We start from the raw sequence: 17,060 nt of genomic DNA, 5'->3' as shown, positions 1-17,060 counted from the left end.
GATGAGGAAACTGAAATCTGTTGAGAGAAACTGATTTGCTCGGTTATATTAACTGGTCATAGAAGTCATATTGCTGGTTATGGCTGACCAAGAATTAGGACCCAGCTCTCACAAGAGCTCTTTCTTCTACCCCAGGCTAGTGAACCTGCTGAAAGGTAAGGGGATTTTTTTCAGGCTAAAAACCTGAGTGCACAGAATACAGTTTCAGGTTACCCACTACTATTCATAAGTTAATAACTTTTATAATTACAAATTAAACTCAGAATCTCTTTCTTTTTCCTCCAGCGAGGAGGGAAAATAGCTAATTACCAGTCTGTACACTTCCTTGTGAAGATACTACTAAATGTCTACATTATTAAGGGCAGTCATCCTAAAAAAATAGCATTGTATCTTGGGAGGAAATGCAAAACAAGGAGGAGGAACAAATGGAAATTTTTTCTTAGACTCAGTAGTATTCAGAGGTGTGGGTATGTTTCAGGAAGTTTAGTGCTATAGCAACCTGCTTTTGGTTGTCTTTGCTGATGAATATTTTTAGTATGAGCCCATGTCAGTGAAGGTCATCATTATTGAGATACTTACATGTAGGTTACTTGTAAGTCCTAGATTATTCAGATAAGTTGTTTAGATCAAGAGCTCTATCATAAGATCATAGATTTTTTTTACTTAGAAGAGATTTCAGAGATTGTACAATTACCTTTGTTTTATAGAAGAGTAAAGGGAAACACAGAAAGGTTGAATGACTTGCCCAAAGTTACACAGCTTGTAAGTGTCTTATATGGTATTTAACTAAGTCCTCCTGAATCCAAATATAGCACCTTTATTCGATGCTTGACTTGGCCATTTCCATGATTCCATTTTCTATTCTTGCCATTGCCATGAAATTTATAAGATGTGTTGCGTGCCACTAGAAAATAAATTTGGAGAACTTAATTTTCACTTCAGTCATTAAAAGTATATAAAAAAAGGAATATGAAATTCTTGAGAATTGAATGACATTTCTCACATCTGTGTGGTTTTATGAGGGTGAGGAATAAGTAATACGTGTATCCTCTATTCCAGAGGAAGTAAACTTAGCTTAGTTGCTTGCCCATGTAGTTTTGTGAGTTTCACTTGTCTAGTATTTGCACTTTTTAAAAAGTGTTTTATTTTTCCAAATACATTTAAAGATAGTTTTCATCATTCATTTTTGTAAAACTTTGTATTTCAAATTTTTCTCCCTTCCTCATTTCCACCCTCCCAAGACAGCTATCTTATATAGATTAAATATGTGTATCCTTCTAAATATATTTCCACATCTGTCATGTCTTGCAAGAAAAACCAGAACAAAAGGAAGAAAAAAAAAATGAGGAGGAAAACAAGCAAAAAGATGAAATACTATGCTTTGATCCACACCCAGTTGCCGTAGTTCTCTCTCTGGTTTTGATTAGTATCTTCTATATCAAGTCCATTGGAATTGCCCTGGATCACTGCATTGCTGAGAAGAGCTAAGTCCATCATAGTTGTTATTCACATAATCTTGTTACTGTGTACAATGTTGCTCACTTCACTCAGCATCAGTTCATGTAGGTCTTTCCAGGCTTTTCTAAAATCAACCAGCTCATCATTTCTCATAGGATAATAAATTACCTTCATATACCATAACTTATTCAGCCATTCCCCAACAAATGGGCATCCACTCAGTTTCTAGTTCCTTGCCACTACAAAAAGAACTGCTATAACAACATTTTTGTAGCTATGGGTCCTTTTCCCTTTTTTATTATCTTTGTGATACACACCCAGTAGTAACACTGCTGGATCAAAGGGTATGCACATTTTGATAGCCCTTTAGACCATAGTTCCAAATTGCCCTTCAGAATGGTTGGATCAATTCACAACTTTACTAACAATGTATTAGTGTTAGTTTTCTCATATTCCCTCCAATATTTAATTATTATTTTTTACAGTCATCTTATCCATAGGGAAGTGTGAAGTGATACCTGAGTAGTATAAATTTGAGTCAATTCTCTATATGTTTTAGAAATGAGACCTTTATCAAAAACACTTGCTGTAAAATTCTCCTCCTTCTCCCTCATCCCCCCCAGTTTTCTGCCTCCCTTCTAACTTGGTTGCATTGGTTCTGTTTGTACAAAACCTTTTTTATTTAGTGTAATCAAAAATATCCATTTTGCATTTTATGGTTTCTATTTCTTCTTTGGCCTTAAATTACTCTCTTTATAGATCTGAGAGGGAGACTATTCCTTGCTGTACTAATTTGCTTATGGTGTCAGCCATACCATTTTCCAATTTCCCCAGCAATTTTTGTCAAATAGTGAGTTTTTATCCCAGAAGCTGGAGTCTTTGTGTTTATCAAACACTAGATTACTATAGTCATTGACTTGTGTCTTGTGTACTCAATCTGTTCCATTGATCCACTTCTTTATTTCTCAGCCAGCACCAAATGATACTGCTTTATAATATACTTTTAAGTTTGGATTGACTAGGGCACCTTCCTTTGTATTTTTTTAAATTAATTTCCTTGATATTCTTGATGTTTTGTTCTTCTAGATGAATTCTGTTATTATTTTTCTAGATCCATAAAGTAATTTTTTTGGCAGTTTGAGTGATATGGCACTGAATAAATAGATTAATTTAGGAAGAATTATCATTTTCATTATATTAACTTGGTCTGTCCATGAGCAAATGATATTTTTCCAATTGTTTAAGTCATGAAAAGTGTTTTATAATTGTGCTCATATAGTTTCTGGCTCTGTCTTGGCAGGTAGAATCCCAAGTATTTTTTATTGTCTACAATTATTTTAAATAAGATTTCTCTTTCTATCTTGCTGCTGTGCTTTGTTGGTAACAGAAATGCTGATGATTTATGTGAATTTATTTTATATCCTGCAACTTGGCTAAAATTGTTAATTGTTTTAGGTAGTTTTTTAGTTACTTCTCTAAATATACCATCATATCATCTACAAAGAGTAATAGTTTTGTTTTCTCATTACCTACTCTAATTCCTTCAATTTCTTTTTCTTGTTACTAAAGCTAACATAATCTTTTTTAATGGAAAGAAAGAACACAGAAAGCTTATATTCACAAGTCTTTCTCTTTCCCCTTATAGGCCCGACTGAACTGTAAACACTGTGGAAAGCCAGTCATAGATGTACGGATTGGAATGCAGTATTTCTCAGAATACAGTAATGTCCAGCAGTGCCCACATTGTGGGAACCTAGACTACCACTTCGTGAAGCCATTTTCTTCTTTTAAAGTTCTGGAGGCTTATTGACGAAAGCTTTGGTTTAGTAATAACTATTTTATGGGTATTACTACTTTATTACATATCTTTTATAGGAAACTCTGTTGATATTGATTTCTTTTCTAATTTAAAGAAGAATTTCTTTGTATGTGGATGTTACTAAAACTGAGGGCTGACCCTGTAACTCTCCTTTGACACCTAAGTATTTAGTTAGTGGTCAGGGCCTGAACCCCAGTGAGTAACTTTATGAATTTGGGGGAGGGGGTGATCACCATCACTGATTGTCTTTGATAGAGCTTTAAGTTAAAAGATGACAGGGAGGGTGGGAAGATTTTAGGGAAGGGATGGTGTGGGTATAAACTGATCACATGGTAGAGTCCAGCAGTTTGAGGAGGTGGGAAGAAGCCCTTACTAAAATGATAGACAGTTCCAGCTGATCTATTTTTAGATTTTCCCAGGGGTTTGGGAAAACTGTGTGACATGTGAATGTAAATCTATGCCAGGAGGCAAAACAGTGTTTGAATCTACATCTTGGCATAATGCTTTTCAGTGAACATTGACACGGAATTTACTTTCACTGACAGATCATATGGAAGTGGCCCCGGTGTACTGTTTCCATCAGTATTGTAGTTTAGCAGTCAGGTCAAGTGATTCTTACCAGAATTAAATTCCAAGTCATAATACATCAGTTTGAAGGTGTTTATGGTGCAAATAATTTTAGGCAAGGTTTTCTCATCCAGAAAGCATATTAAATGGCTTGTACTGATGCACAGTGGTTCAGGAAGGCAGGACTGCAGAAGTTAGAATTCTGCCTTCAAAGTGGTTTAAAATGGCTTTAAAAGTTGAAAAATTCACCAATAGTCTGATCTTGACAAATACAGGTTTATACCAGTTGCAAGGTAGTAGTAGCATCTGGTGTTTTGCAGGCGAATTTCATAGCCATGATCCTTAAAAATGCTGGTGAGCTTCATAAGAAGTCAGTGCCATAATTTCCAAAGAATCACTTATGGCCACATCTTGCCTATTTAATACTGAGCCTTCTAAAAATCGCATATTTGACCAGAGTCGGGGTGGGAGAGGGTATATTTAAAGAATGTTCAAGAAAAAAAGGGCTAATATTTCTATATGGGATTTATCCTTTTCACATGGGGAAGTTATTGCTTTTAATAAGAGGTATTATCTAAAATGTTATTCTTATAAGGATTTTTGCAGTACCTCGTTGGCTTTACTAGAAAAATATCAAGCATTTAGAAAGTTGACTTTTTTGTCTTTCTAAGATGCAGACTTCCATTCAAGATTTCTAATTAAATTATAAAAAGCCTTAGATTCCCTGTTAGTGACTTTAGAAGGAACCACAGCTCCCTCCCTCTCTTTCAAAAACTATAAATTTTGACTTAGAATGTGCTTTAAAAAATTTGCTAATTTCAAGTATGACCTTAGTAACTTGGTCATTTCAAGTGTGTTGAGGTAAATATTTTCCAAAGAACACCAGAAACATTGTCACATACTTGAATGGAAACTAGAGTCAGGGTTTATTTGAACATTTTATATTGCTTAACCAATTTATACCAGTTTTATATTCCCAGAGGAACCAAGTTTGAGTTTTCATTTAACATTGTTGAGGCTTTACTGCCAGTGATTTGCAAGTGTACCATAGACAATATTTGATACTTTGTGGAAAGGCAGTAGCATTGGAGGATCCAAAAGCATTACCCAATGCTGTTTATCTCTCAGCTTCGTTTGATTCCAAATGTGCTTTGCTGTAGGCAGTTTGGTGGTCAGAAAAATGTTTCACCATGAGGAAAATACTTGAAATGTTTGTGAGAGGCCAAAGACTGTACTTAGTCTGCCAATATTTGATTGAACCAAAATAGGTTTATGGGAAGCTGACTGTGAATATTTGTCTTTAAGACACAAAGCTATAATTATGAACAGTTTTGATGTTGAGTGCATCAGGTGCCGAAACCTAAATTTTCAAAGAACTTCTCTGTCTTAAGAGTACCATTTGGACATTATTTTAGAGGCCTAGAGAGTAAAGTTTCTGTAGCACATTTCTTTTCTCAGCAAAGTTTTACATTGAAACCTGTTTATAATATTCCTGTGGGACATATTAAATAAATTCTCCACAAAACCATGTGTTTTCTTTTTTGTTTTTTCCAGGCCTTTGAAAAACAGTATGGCAAGTTTTTATTATAATTGGGTAAAATCTCCTTTTTAGTTTTTTATTTTAAAAGTGAATCCAGTTCAAGCCAACATTTATTAAGCACTTATGTGCAAGGCACTGTGATGTAACCAGAATGCTATGGATTGTCTTTGTAGACAAATTTATATATTATCTTTTTTAGGAAAAAGATAATACATTCTACTGTTCTTGAATCTTAAAGATATTGTTGGCCTTCAGGTTGTCTGCTATTGCAAATTCTGTTGTTTTGGAGTATAAAATAAAACTGGGATACAGCAGCATGTGGTAAATGTCTTGCCAACCAATTAAACTTGTTTTTCTTAACTTTCTCACAAAGTAACTTGCTGAGTTATTTCTTATTGGCTATTATATTGATAAGATTAAGAAATATATCTACTATAGTTGATCCTTTAGTGAGTGAGAATGAGAAAATTGTGGAGGCAAGGTATGGGGGGAAAGAAAAAGCATTAAGGGACATGAATTACCTGAAAAATGCAGTTTCCATTTCTTAGGAGGATGGAGAAGGATGACATTCTATAGTGAAACATTCTTTAAGTGCAACTATTGCTTTCAAGATGACTTTCCTTGTTTTCTTTGATCTTTTCCCTTTGTTCTAGATTTTGTACAGTTGCATCATGAGCAAATAAAATTCTGTGCGTTTGTAAGTCACAGTACACAGTGAAAAGATAGTTTGATGTCAGATCTTTTTTTATTTTTCAGCCCAACCTTTACAAAGCACTCTACTTGTCCTTACCTCCCTCTGAAGCAGAAGAGACCATGTGCTTGTCTCTTGAGGTAGAAGTTGTTTTATGTAGCCAAGTGGAACACCAATCTTTTTTTTTTAAGTACTTTTTATCTTCCCCCAAATTCCCTCTATCTCTTCTCTCTCTCCCGCCCCCCAATATCACTCAGATGTGACAAAAATTTTTCCCTTAATTTCCAGCACTAACAGCTATATTTAAAAGGAGGGATATTTTAGGTGGTGGTCTAAACTTTGGACATATTAATTTTGGGATACCTGGAATTGATATGCTGAAATGTAACTTGACAGACCACCTAAAATAACTGACCTGCAGAAATCAATTCTTCATTTAGTCCAAGAGCCTCATTTCAAGTATTATCTGGATTCCGCTCTGCTTAGATCAGTGACTCACAGTTTACATATCTCTTTTATATAATCAACTGGCTCCTTCAGTCATTTTGATTGGAAGTGAAAGGGTGGAGGGAGGGTGGGATACTGGGAGGGGGAGGGGAGTGCTACTACTGTTCTGTGTATGGATACCTGCAGCAGGATGTTGCCTAACCCAGTTGATTTCCATTTACTGCTGACTGTTATTCTTGCCAGGCAATGGAGAGAAGATATAGTGGATGGGCACTATTTAAAGCAGCTCAGAAATGTGTTCTTGTCAGTAAAGGTTTCTTGTCAAGATGTCTTGGATTGCACTTTCACAAAGGAAAGACAATGTATATAGCAAATGAATGTTGATGAAACTGAAATGTTTGGTTATGGTACTGTTGTGTGTGGTGTAAGAGGATTTCTGTTTGTCATCTGTCTGTATTAAAAATAATAAAGTTGTAAAAAACCTCACATCATTGCTTCTGTGAATGTACTGTCTTTTTTCCTTTGGCATAAGAATTTTGAGTAAGGGAAGTTATCTGATCAAAAAATTGTGAAGAAAAGTTTCTGTGGTTTACTGTCATTTCTTTGGTCCTGTTTCCATGTAACAACCATCCTATATTCAAAAAAAAACTTGATTATATACAGTTTCATTATAGGCAGAGAAAGGAAAACTTAGATGTAATCAAGCTTCTTATCTTTTTGTTGTATTGTCTTCAAGAAGCAAATTGCCTCGGACATCTTGGCCTCCTAAGCAAAACCCAACCAAACATATAAAGCAGTCTAGCCTCTCAGGGAAGAAAGGTAATGGATTCTTGAGACCTCTCTTTACAGAGAGTTCGTGTGTTAAGAATGTTTCATCTGGAGGTTTTACTTACTGAGTATATGGTTACTAGAAATGTATTCATGTTAACAAAATAACATAGCAAATGTGAGGAAAGAGAAGGTTTTCCCATAATTAAAAGGAAAGCTAAAGGTAAATTAAGCAAGCAGTGCTTTATAACAATTGAGATTAATAGAAGGTACTTGGTTATTTAGCCTTTAAATCTTTAGGTCTATCATATCATGGTCTGGAGTTTGTAAAAGAAAGATTAACTGATATTTATGCTGTGGTTTCAGTAAGAGATTTTTATAAAAAGATATGAGAACAGATTAAATTATATTCTAATCCTGCTTCTTTTAGCCATACCTTGCTTAATTCTACTTGGACCTAACGTGTGTGAAAGCTCTTTGAAAAATTTAACGTATATATGAAAATGTAAATTGTGAACATGTCAGATTTATGCACATGCACACCTGAGAGTATATACATACATGCATATATGTGGATATGTAAAATGTGAGCATATATGAATATATAACACTTTATTTTCTTTTATATCACTTTACATATATGTGTGTATATAGAGAGAGATGAACTAACAGCTGACTTACAAAACTTCTAAATTTTAAATTTAGAAGTAACCTAAGTCAGCTCATCTAATAACTTTATTCTCCAGATTAGGTAATTTAAGATTTCCAGATGCAGGTGAAGTGATTTGCCTAAGGTTAGTTACATAGCTAATTGGTAACAGCCAGGTCAAGAACTCATGTCCTAACTCAATCCAGTGTTCTTAAACAAATGTAAGATATATTATGATTAAGCCCAGAGAACCACTGTTCACTTGATAACAATCCCTGGCATTTACTGAGGAAAAAAATCATCATCTTATTGGGACTTGCTTAGCATTTCCAAGCCAAAGAAATGACAAATCTCATTTACTTTGTTATAAAAAGTATCTTACTTAGGATTAAAATGAAGCTGGCCATTTTTATACTTCCTAGAGAAAACATTGACTGGCTCTGGTGCTTTAAATTCTTCTCATTCAGTTATAGTCATCTCTTAACATGAAATTTAGAATTAGAGAAATTCATTTGTAATTTAAATTATTTGTTAGGTTATAGAAGCCATAATTAGAAAAAACTCATAGGCAACATTAAATATTATGCCCTAATTTCACAGGTTGAAAAACTGAGTCCTTGAAATGTGACTCATTTTATTCTGAAGTCATGAAATGATTGAATCTGTACATTGGAAAAAGTTGGTTAGAATTATCTGTCTTTATTGTTTGAAGAGGGAGATTGGGACCTGTGAATCCCATACAAATCAACAAACCATGTGTAATTTATTTTCTTAGTTGCCCAGGGAATTAGGCAGTTATATGATTAGTTTATAATTGATTGCATAGCTAGTATGTATGAGAGATAAGCCTTGAACTCTTCAAGCCTGAAATACTGATCCCCTTAGAGGAAGCTAGCTAGGTGGATAGATTGTTAGACTTGGAATCAAGGACACTTAAGTTCCAATCTAGCTTTAGATTTATTTACTATGTGGCCTGAGCAAGTCAACTTAGTGATCTCAATTTTCTCAGCTGTAAAATGGAAATAATAATACAATTTCCCTCCCAGAATAGTTCTATGAAGATCAAGTGAGAGAACATTTGTAAAGTGCTTAGCAGTAACTGGCACATAGTAATTACTTAATAAATCCCACCCTTTCTACTTCCCTCTTTTCCTTCCTCCTTTCTTTTATTCTCTTCCTTATTCCCTCCCTTCTTCCCTGCAGAGTGCTAAATCTGCCTTTCTTGTTGCTACCTTATTAAGAGAAACTTATTTTGCTAAACTGGGCTTCTCATTTTGCTCTTCAGTGCTTTACCTTTTGGACCTTTATATTTTAGTTCTATCTTGCTTTTATCTTTTCATTTTGCCTCCTGCTGAATCTAACAAAATCAGAGGCAAAAGATAGAGTGAACTGCTGCTTAAGTTCATGGAGGAGGAAAAAAAGCCGTGTCTCAAAAAAGACACAGAGTTTTACTCTTAAGTGTCCATGTGAATAAAATGATCTGACCATTTTGAAAATGTGTTCTGTTTTACTTGGTGTTTTAAAGATACTTGGGAAAAAAAATGTTAGGCTCCTTTATGAAGCCAAAGAGCTAAGCAAATTATAATCAAGATATGGATGCAGATCTGTTACATGATGCTGGACACATAATGCAGAGAAATACCATGCAAAATTTTGAATTTTCTGGATGATGAGCCAAAGATGACCTTGATGGAAAGAAACTTAAGGATATATTTTTGTAGTAACAGATATTCCTATCAATACCAAATAGAAATAGACTGACCAGGAGTTGTAAAAGGCACCAGGGCAGCCGTGGAAGCCTGACAAATAATGGCCTTCAACATGTAAAAGAAAGCAGTTATTATTTGGATGCATAGTCCTTAGAACAACAGTTCAATAGTGGCAAAGGTACTCATTTTTTATTTGGAAGCCCCTCTCATTCAAAAATCTGAGTCTATATATAATATGTGAGGAAAAAAAAAGTAATCTATTTATGACTGATAATTAAAAAAAGACATTTTGTGGTTTAATGGAAGGAGTTAGCTCATACTGCTTATGGACAATTAGAATTATTGAAAAAAATTTTTTCCTTATGTTAAATTACATCTATCTCTGCAATTTCTACCCATTTCACTAAGTTCTATTCTATGGGGTCAAGAAGAAACAGATCTATCTAGCCCTCCAAAAAAGACAATTATATCTTCTAAATCAGCTCACAAGCCTAAAATACCTAGTTCTTTCAACAAATCCTTAAATGCAGTTGTCTACTCTTTGTAATATTTGGGATATCCTCTAAACTTTAGCTTTCAATTTCCTTCTTAAAATAAAAACTGAGCACAGTACTCTGGACATGAAGACAGAGACAAGTACAGTCACTTTGTTGTGCTTGAACATATCCCTTCTAAAGGAAAAGGCAGGATGACAGAATAGATAGAGGCCTGCTCTTGGATTCAAGAAGATCTAGGTTCAAATGTTCCCTCTTACAGTATTAACTGTATTAACTGTATGATCCTGAAAAAGCTGCTTAATCTCTCTAAACTCCAGGTATAAAAAAGAGGTTAAGTTACAGAATAGTTGTTCATCTGCTTTGCTAGGGAGAGTTTCTTATCTACAGAGGATTACCTACCAATGAAGTAAAAAAAATTAAAAGAAAATTGATATTAGTGCTGTCTAAAATTGAATTTTGGGCTGCCAGGTCACACTGTATTGAATCTTTAAAGAAAGATCTACTAAAAAAAAAAGTTACTAAAATCAGCTACAAGAAATACTGCTAGCTTAGAGATGGGAAGCTTTATTTTTTTTAAACATAAAACATTACATTTTTCTCTATAGCAATTGCATCTTATTAAGTTTAATTCAGTATTCTAAACTATAGAAATTATTTGTTCCTTCCTTGCCCATCCAGTATACTCATCTTCAGCATTTGAAAATTACTAACCATGCCATCTCTTTATTTAAGTCAGAGGTGAGGAATATCTGGTCCAGGGATTGTATAAGAATCTCAAAATCATTTGGTTTGGTTCAGCCAAGGCAACAGTAGGTGATAATGAGCTGAAAGCTAAGTACTGATATGATCTATGATGTGGAGTTATGGCTCCAAATGATGGCAAGCACAAAAAGTTGGGGATCAGTCATGAAGAATTCACAATGACCATTCTCTTTGGCAAAAGTAGATTTATTTAGGGGAAGGAGTTAGACAAAATGAAGAGATACAATAGACACCAAGAATGGCAAATGTGAAATAGAGAACATAAAAGACAAGTTCCTCAGTGGAACTCTCAATTATCAAGGAGAAAGGGAGCACCTGAAGTTGGGGTATGCCCTTAGTTGGTTGGCTAAATCCTGAAAAGAACTTAGCACCCTAAAACAGTTTAAGGTAAGGAGAAGAAGTGAGGTTGGGAAGCACAATGGAGATTTCCACTTGGCATGGAGGAGGAGAGATAAGGAGAAAGACACTACAAGGCAGAATGTTGTGGTGGACTGACCCAAAGGGTAGCCACTATGGAGTGGCTCACAAGTAGATTTTATAGGGAATATATATATATATGGTGAATCTCAGGAGTTTGACATAATTTGGATTTTATCTTCCTAAAGGCTAGGACTCTGGATCTAAACTGATCTCTATCAGAGCCTTCTGCCTGTTTGCCTCAAGGATCAGTTCTTTAATTTCTCTTGATCTAAAACACCTCATCAGGTACAACAACTTCCTACTGGTTGAGTTTTTAAGTATGTATTAAGTATCATTCATGTATGGCCCATGAATGATGTTATAAACATCCAAATGGCCCTTAGCAGAAAAAATATTCCAGCTCCTAATCTAAATTATCAATAAAAATGTTATGGGAAGTGGGGGCAAGGAAACATTCTACCAGAAAAATTTCTCCAGGTTGACATTGATACATTAATTACTAATATATGGTTTCAAATCCATTTAGCTGTATCACTGATTTGTCAATAAAGAGATCATTAGAAACTATCCCAAATGCTTTTTTTTTTAAAATCTAGACATCATATGCCTATTTTATTTCCCTGGTTTACAATTCTTGTCTAAACTTGTAAAAAATGGAAATATGATTAGTCGGGCTTTACTTTTTGATGAAGATGGGACCTCTCTAGTAATTCTTTATTGAAGAATTTATTGAAGTCAACCTCATATCACCTGTGGGTTGAAGGGCTGACTTTTCCCTCTCCCCTCCTTTTTTCCAGTTGATACATATACCTATGACTTATCATAACACATTTTTTCCATTGTGAAGCTGAATTCTTGGCCCAACTCTTTGGCTCCTTAACTATACAATTTCAGATCACCACCTTGCAGATTCTTAGTCATCTTGTTTGTGAATTAGAATTATTCTTGTACCACTTATCTCATAGGATTATGACAAAAACATGATAATTTGAGAGTGCCATGGAAAATTTGTTGTCCTTCAACAGATGGTAGGCACTCAAAATTTAGATGGAACTAATGCCCTTTCATAGGGTTAAGCTTCTCCAAACTAATTTTAACAACAGAAATATCCTAGTAGGTATAGAGTTAAATATAGGTTATGGAGAGACCTTTAATCAATTTATTCTACTCTCTTCACTTTATTGATGAAGAAACAAAAAAATTATTTGTTTTAGGTCATTTAGGTAATTTAAGTGGCAAAACTGACATTCAAACTCAGGCATGTCTTTGGATGCCACATTCTGCTTTCTACCATTTTGAGTTAGGCTATATGTCTCCCTTTTGGGTTTACATCACAGTTTTATTATCTCTAGCAAAATGAATCTTTTTTATTTCACCATCACAGTTGCTTCTAGTATTGTATTTTTCAATAGTATTTGGCTTAATAAGTGCTGCTTTTTAATTCATTTTACATGTGTGTACTTGTACATGTTCCCAAAGAAACTATTGTTAGTCTTTTTTAAACTAATTTTGCTTGAGAACTCTGTTAACAGCCCTTGAGATAAGACATTGGAAAACTGGGCTTAAAAATCAATGCTGTGTATATACTTTCCTTTTAGGGGTTTTCATACAAATTCATTTGTGCCTCATTAATCAGTCCTCTAATGCTCAGAAGTCCTTACCAGGATCATGCTGTGGCAGCTGATTGATGAACTGGAATGAGGTTAATATAGGCACTTAGCAAAATTCTGAAGTAGGTAGTTCGCTTGATTTTCTTTCCTGCTCTTTTATAGGTTGTCTCCCATCTTTGGGTTTGCCGGCCTTGGCCTGAGGTGCCATGCTGTAGAACAGAGGTGTCAGACATACCATTTGCTGTCTGCTGAACCAGATTAAAATGTCATTGGAAAACATTTAATAGAAATAAAAATACAATTAAACATAGATGTTTTCAAGTCAATATGTAGACTGCAGAAAGCCTTGTATGGCTTAGTAACCTATATCTATTTGAGTTTGACGACACTTCTATAGACCATTTTACACGGAATCTTATTTTTAATCCAGTGACAGTAAAATGTCAGAGGTAGAAAGAACTACAAAGAAAATTAAATCATATCTAACAAAATCATTTTCTAGATTTGTAAACAGTCTAAATTTAAGTGATTGCTCAAAGTTGCATTACTAGTAGAATTGAACTAGAATCCAGGTATCTTGATTCTCAGTGTTCTTTCCATTATGTTTCACTCCAAGTCCTGCTGAAGTGTTAGCTAGTAACCACTCCTTCAAAGTGCATTTGAATTAATGGCTTTTCAAAATCAAAAAGCTTCCCAGGCTTGAGGAAAGGAATCACCATTGATGCAATTTCAAATATCATTAGTAGATAGTAGAGGAGATATTTTTGGGTTGGGGACCATGTACAGTGCTGATCACATATGCCATGTAGGTAATTCCGTGCTTATAAAATTTTCCTTGAATAAATTAGTTAAGGGAGAAGGGAGTTGAGAGGTATAAGTGATCACTTAAGTATAAAAAGGTTCTGTAATTAATAGATATTTTCCTTTTTATGATGAAAAATACTATCCTTACCCAGAGAAAGAACTGATTATGTCTGAACATAGACTGAAACATACTTTTTTTTCTTGAGGGTTTTTTTTGGGGAAAGGGGGGGACAGGAATCTGTTCTTTTTGACAACATGACTTTTATAGAAATGTTTTATACAACTTCACATGGGCCTTCTCAGTGCAGAGGGTGGCGTGAGGAAGGAGGGGGAGAATCTGGAATTCAAAATTTTAAAAACAAATGTAAAAATATGTTTTACATGTAACTGGGGAAAATAAAAAAAAAATTAAAACAACAAAAAAAGAAAAAATAGATCTTCCTTCTCGAAGCTGGTTAAAACATTCTGAGTAAGCCAGATTATCACACTCCACAAAACTAGGCCTATATATGAAACTTTTTTTTTTTTCCCTGCAAAGCTAGGAAATGACTCAGGAAAATCCCTTTTGTAGTAAGAATAGAAACAATTGTCAATCTGCCCCATTTTGGTGGTATAAGAAAGATGAGTTATGAATTCCTTACTTCAATGTAACAACAACAACAACAAAAGCCAGGAAGTAGTTTTGAGACCTGTTCCTTTGGATCATTGCCTTCCTTGGGCAAACATGTAAGTTCACTTTGATTCCTCCTAAAACTTAGATAAGCAGGACACATCAGAGGCAATAAATTGACAGGTACATTGACCTATGTGCCATAGTTCCCACTTGTTTAGCTATTTTTATACCTAAAAATGAAGGAAGAATCAAAGTGCTCAAATTAGGTGAGCAATGTATCTAAAAGGTATTAAACTGAGAGGTATATTGACCTATCTACCACGATTCCCATTTGTTTAGTTATTTTTAGGCATAAAAATGAAGGAAGAATCAGAGTGCGCAAGTTATTAATGAGGGGTCTCTCTACACAGGCATATGTTTACTCATCCATCAGAATCTACTCTGTATGTCTCTCTATACATAAATGTCTGTATTTTTTGGTAAATGTGTTGATTAGGCCTGTGATTTCACTGTGAAATTCTCCATAAGGGCAGATTGGTAACTCCTATTTTATAATTTAAGAAAATTGCTTTAGGAGACTAAACATTGAAGTGACTTGTCTGGGATCACACAGCAAGTATATATCAGAGGAAGGATTGGAACTGACAGTTCCTTACTCCAGTGCTGACCTGTCTACTGTGCACATATGCACATAAATATATTGATTGACTTTTGGTATGGACTTGGGGCAGCTAGGTGAGCAAGGAATAGAATTCCAGGTGTAAAGTCAGGAAAACCAATTATCCTGAGTTCAAATCTGACCGGTATGACCCTAGGCAAAACATGTAACCCTGTTTCCCTTAGCTTCCTCATCTGTAAAATGAATTAGAGAAGGAAATAGCAAACCACTCCAGTATCTTTGCCAAGAAAACTCCAAAGGGGCCATGAACATGATTGAAAAATGATTGAACAACAAAGGTGCAGACTTACTAAAATTCCTCATTTTCAAATACATTACTTTGAGAAGCAGCATGGTATTGTACAAAGATTCAGAATATTGGAATCAGAATTTCTGTTTTTATTTATTTATTTTTTGTGAAGGCAATTGGGGTTAAGTAACTTGCCCGGGGCCACAAAGCTAGGAAGTGTTAAGTGTCTTGAGGTCAAATTTGAACTCGGGTTCTCCTGACTTAAGGGCTGGTGCTCTATCCACTGTGCCATCTAGCTGCTCCAGAATTTCTGGGTTTTAAGTGCTAAATGTATGACCATAGGCAAATTACTTTATATCAGCTTCAGTTTCCTTATCTGTAATATGGGGGTAGTAATTGAGCTGAATATAGGAAAGCTCTGTCCTTTCTGTAGTACTAGACAGATTATAACTTGTCTGTAATTTTGAGAAATCCCTGACTGTGGAGAATAGCATGAACCCCAAAGAAGTTAAGTAAGCTGCCCATAGTTATAAAACCATGACGTTTGAACCAAGGAATTCCTGACTCCAAGTCCATTACTTTATCCATAGATCATGCTACTTCTATGTACTGTGAAATGTGAAATAAAATATAAACGTAAACCATTGGGACTACTATTTTCCCTTTCATAACTATATCCAAAATTCTAAAAGATTTTTGGAGATTTCAGGTAGCTATCAACAGCTTTTTAAAACATTTGCTAGCTTCTGACTTGCATGCATGAAACAACTCTTATCTTTCTCTTCTAAACCCATCCTGCTCCTGAGCATCTCTTGTCACTGTCAAAGATACCACCAGTTAACCATGTTTGCCATTTTGGTGTCATTTTTCACTCTTTAATTCCTCCAAGATATTCAGATCTTATTTCCAGATTTCTAGATCTTATCATTTCTGTTTCCATAATATCTTTCCCATCTGTCCTTTTGTCTCCTCATATCACCACTGTCCTAGTTAAGACTCAGATCATCTCTTGCCTGGACTACTGGAAGTCTCCTATTTAACTCTGTCTTAAGCCTCTCCCAACATACATGCTTCATAAAATCCAGTGAATTTCCTGTTACCCCTGGTATCAAGCACAAACTCCTTTGCTTGACATTTAAAGCTTTTTACAACCTACTTTTCCACCCTTATTCATATTACTCCCCTCTACATGCTCTTTGGTCCAAGCAAACTGCTGTTCTTGCTTCTCATGCATGAAATTCTATTTCTCTTCTACATGCCTTTTCTTTCATGTCTCCAATATTTGAAATATACTTCTTTCTTTACTTCTTGGAATCTCTGGTTTCCATTAAAACAACTCAGATGTACCTTGTGTAGGAAACATTTCCTGGGGCCCCAACTATTTGTACCTTTACCTCCAAGATTACCTTGCATATATGATCTATATATAGCTATTTATATACATATTATTTCTTCATCAGACTGTGAACATCTTAGGAACAGGAACTATTTTATTAATGTCTTTATATGCTCAGGGCCTAGCACAGTGCCCAATATATAGAGATAGCCGAGTGATTATTAGACAGCTATGTGGTACACAGTGAATAGAATACTGAGCCTGGAGACATGAAGAATGAGTTCAAATCTTATTTCAGACAGATACTAGCTGTGTGATCCAGGGCAAGCCCCTTGACCTCTGTCTGCTTCAATGACCTGAACTGTAAGATGGGGATTAATAATAGCACCTACCTCTCAGGGTTGTTGTGAGGGTCAAATAATTGTAAAGCACTTTATAATACTTAAATCAATATATCAATCA

The 17,060-nt window shown here is 34.9% G+C and overlaps 1 protein-coding gene across 3 annotated transcripts in view; it reads left to right on the top strand.

Moving 5' to 3' along the window:
• Positions 1 to 7,010, top strand: part of HECA (hdc homolog, cell cycle regulator) — a 50,208-nt gene extending 43,198 nt beyond the window's left edge. For 2 of the 3 annotated variants that reach the window (XR_004233601.1, XR_004233600.1), the window contains 2 exons: positions 2 to 155; positions 3,104 to 3,163. Coding sequence is in view for 1 of the 3 variants with exons in the window: in XM_031964192.1 (XP_031820052.1) it covers positions 3,104 to 3,268 (165 nt within the window). In the remaining 2 variants the exon portion in view is untranslated. Of the gene's footprint in view, position 1; positions 156 to 3,103 lie in introns of all 3 variants that reach the window. The other variant, XM_031964192.1, reaches the window with a different exon arrangement.
• The last annotated feature ends 10,050 nt before the right edge of the window (positions 7,011 to 17,060 follow it).

This window comes from Sarcophilus harrisii, chromosome 4, assembly GCF_902635505.1.
Source record: "Sarcophilus harrisii chromosome 4, mSarHar1.11, whole genome shotgun sequence".
NCBI lineage: Eukaryota > Metazoa > Chordata > Mammalia > Dasyuromorphia > Dasyuridae > Sarcophilus > Sarcophilus harrisii.
Note: the sequence above shows the minus strand (reverse complement) of the source record. Positions and strands in the feature narration are given on the sequence as shown.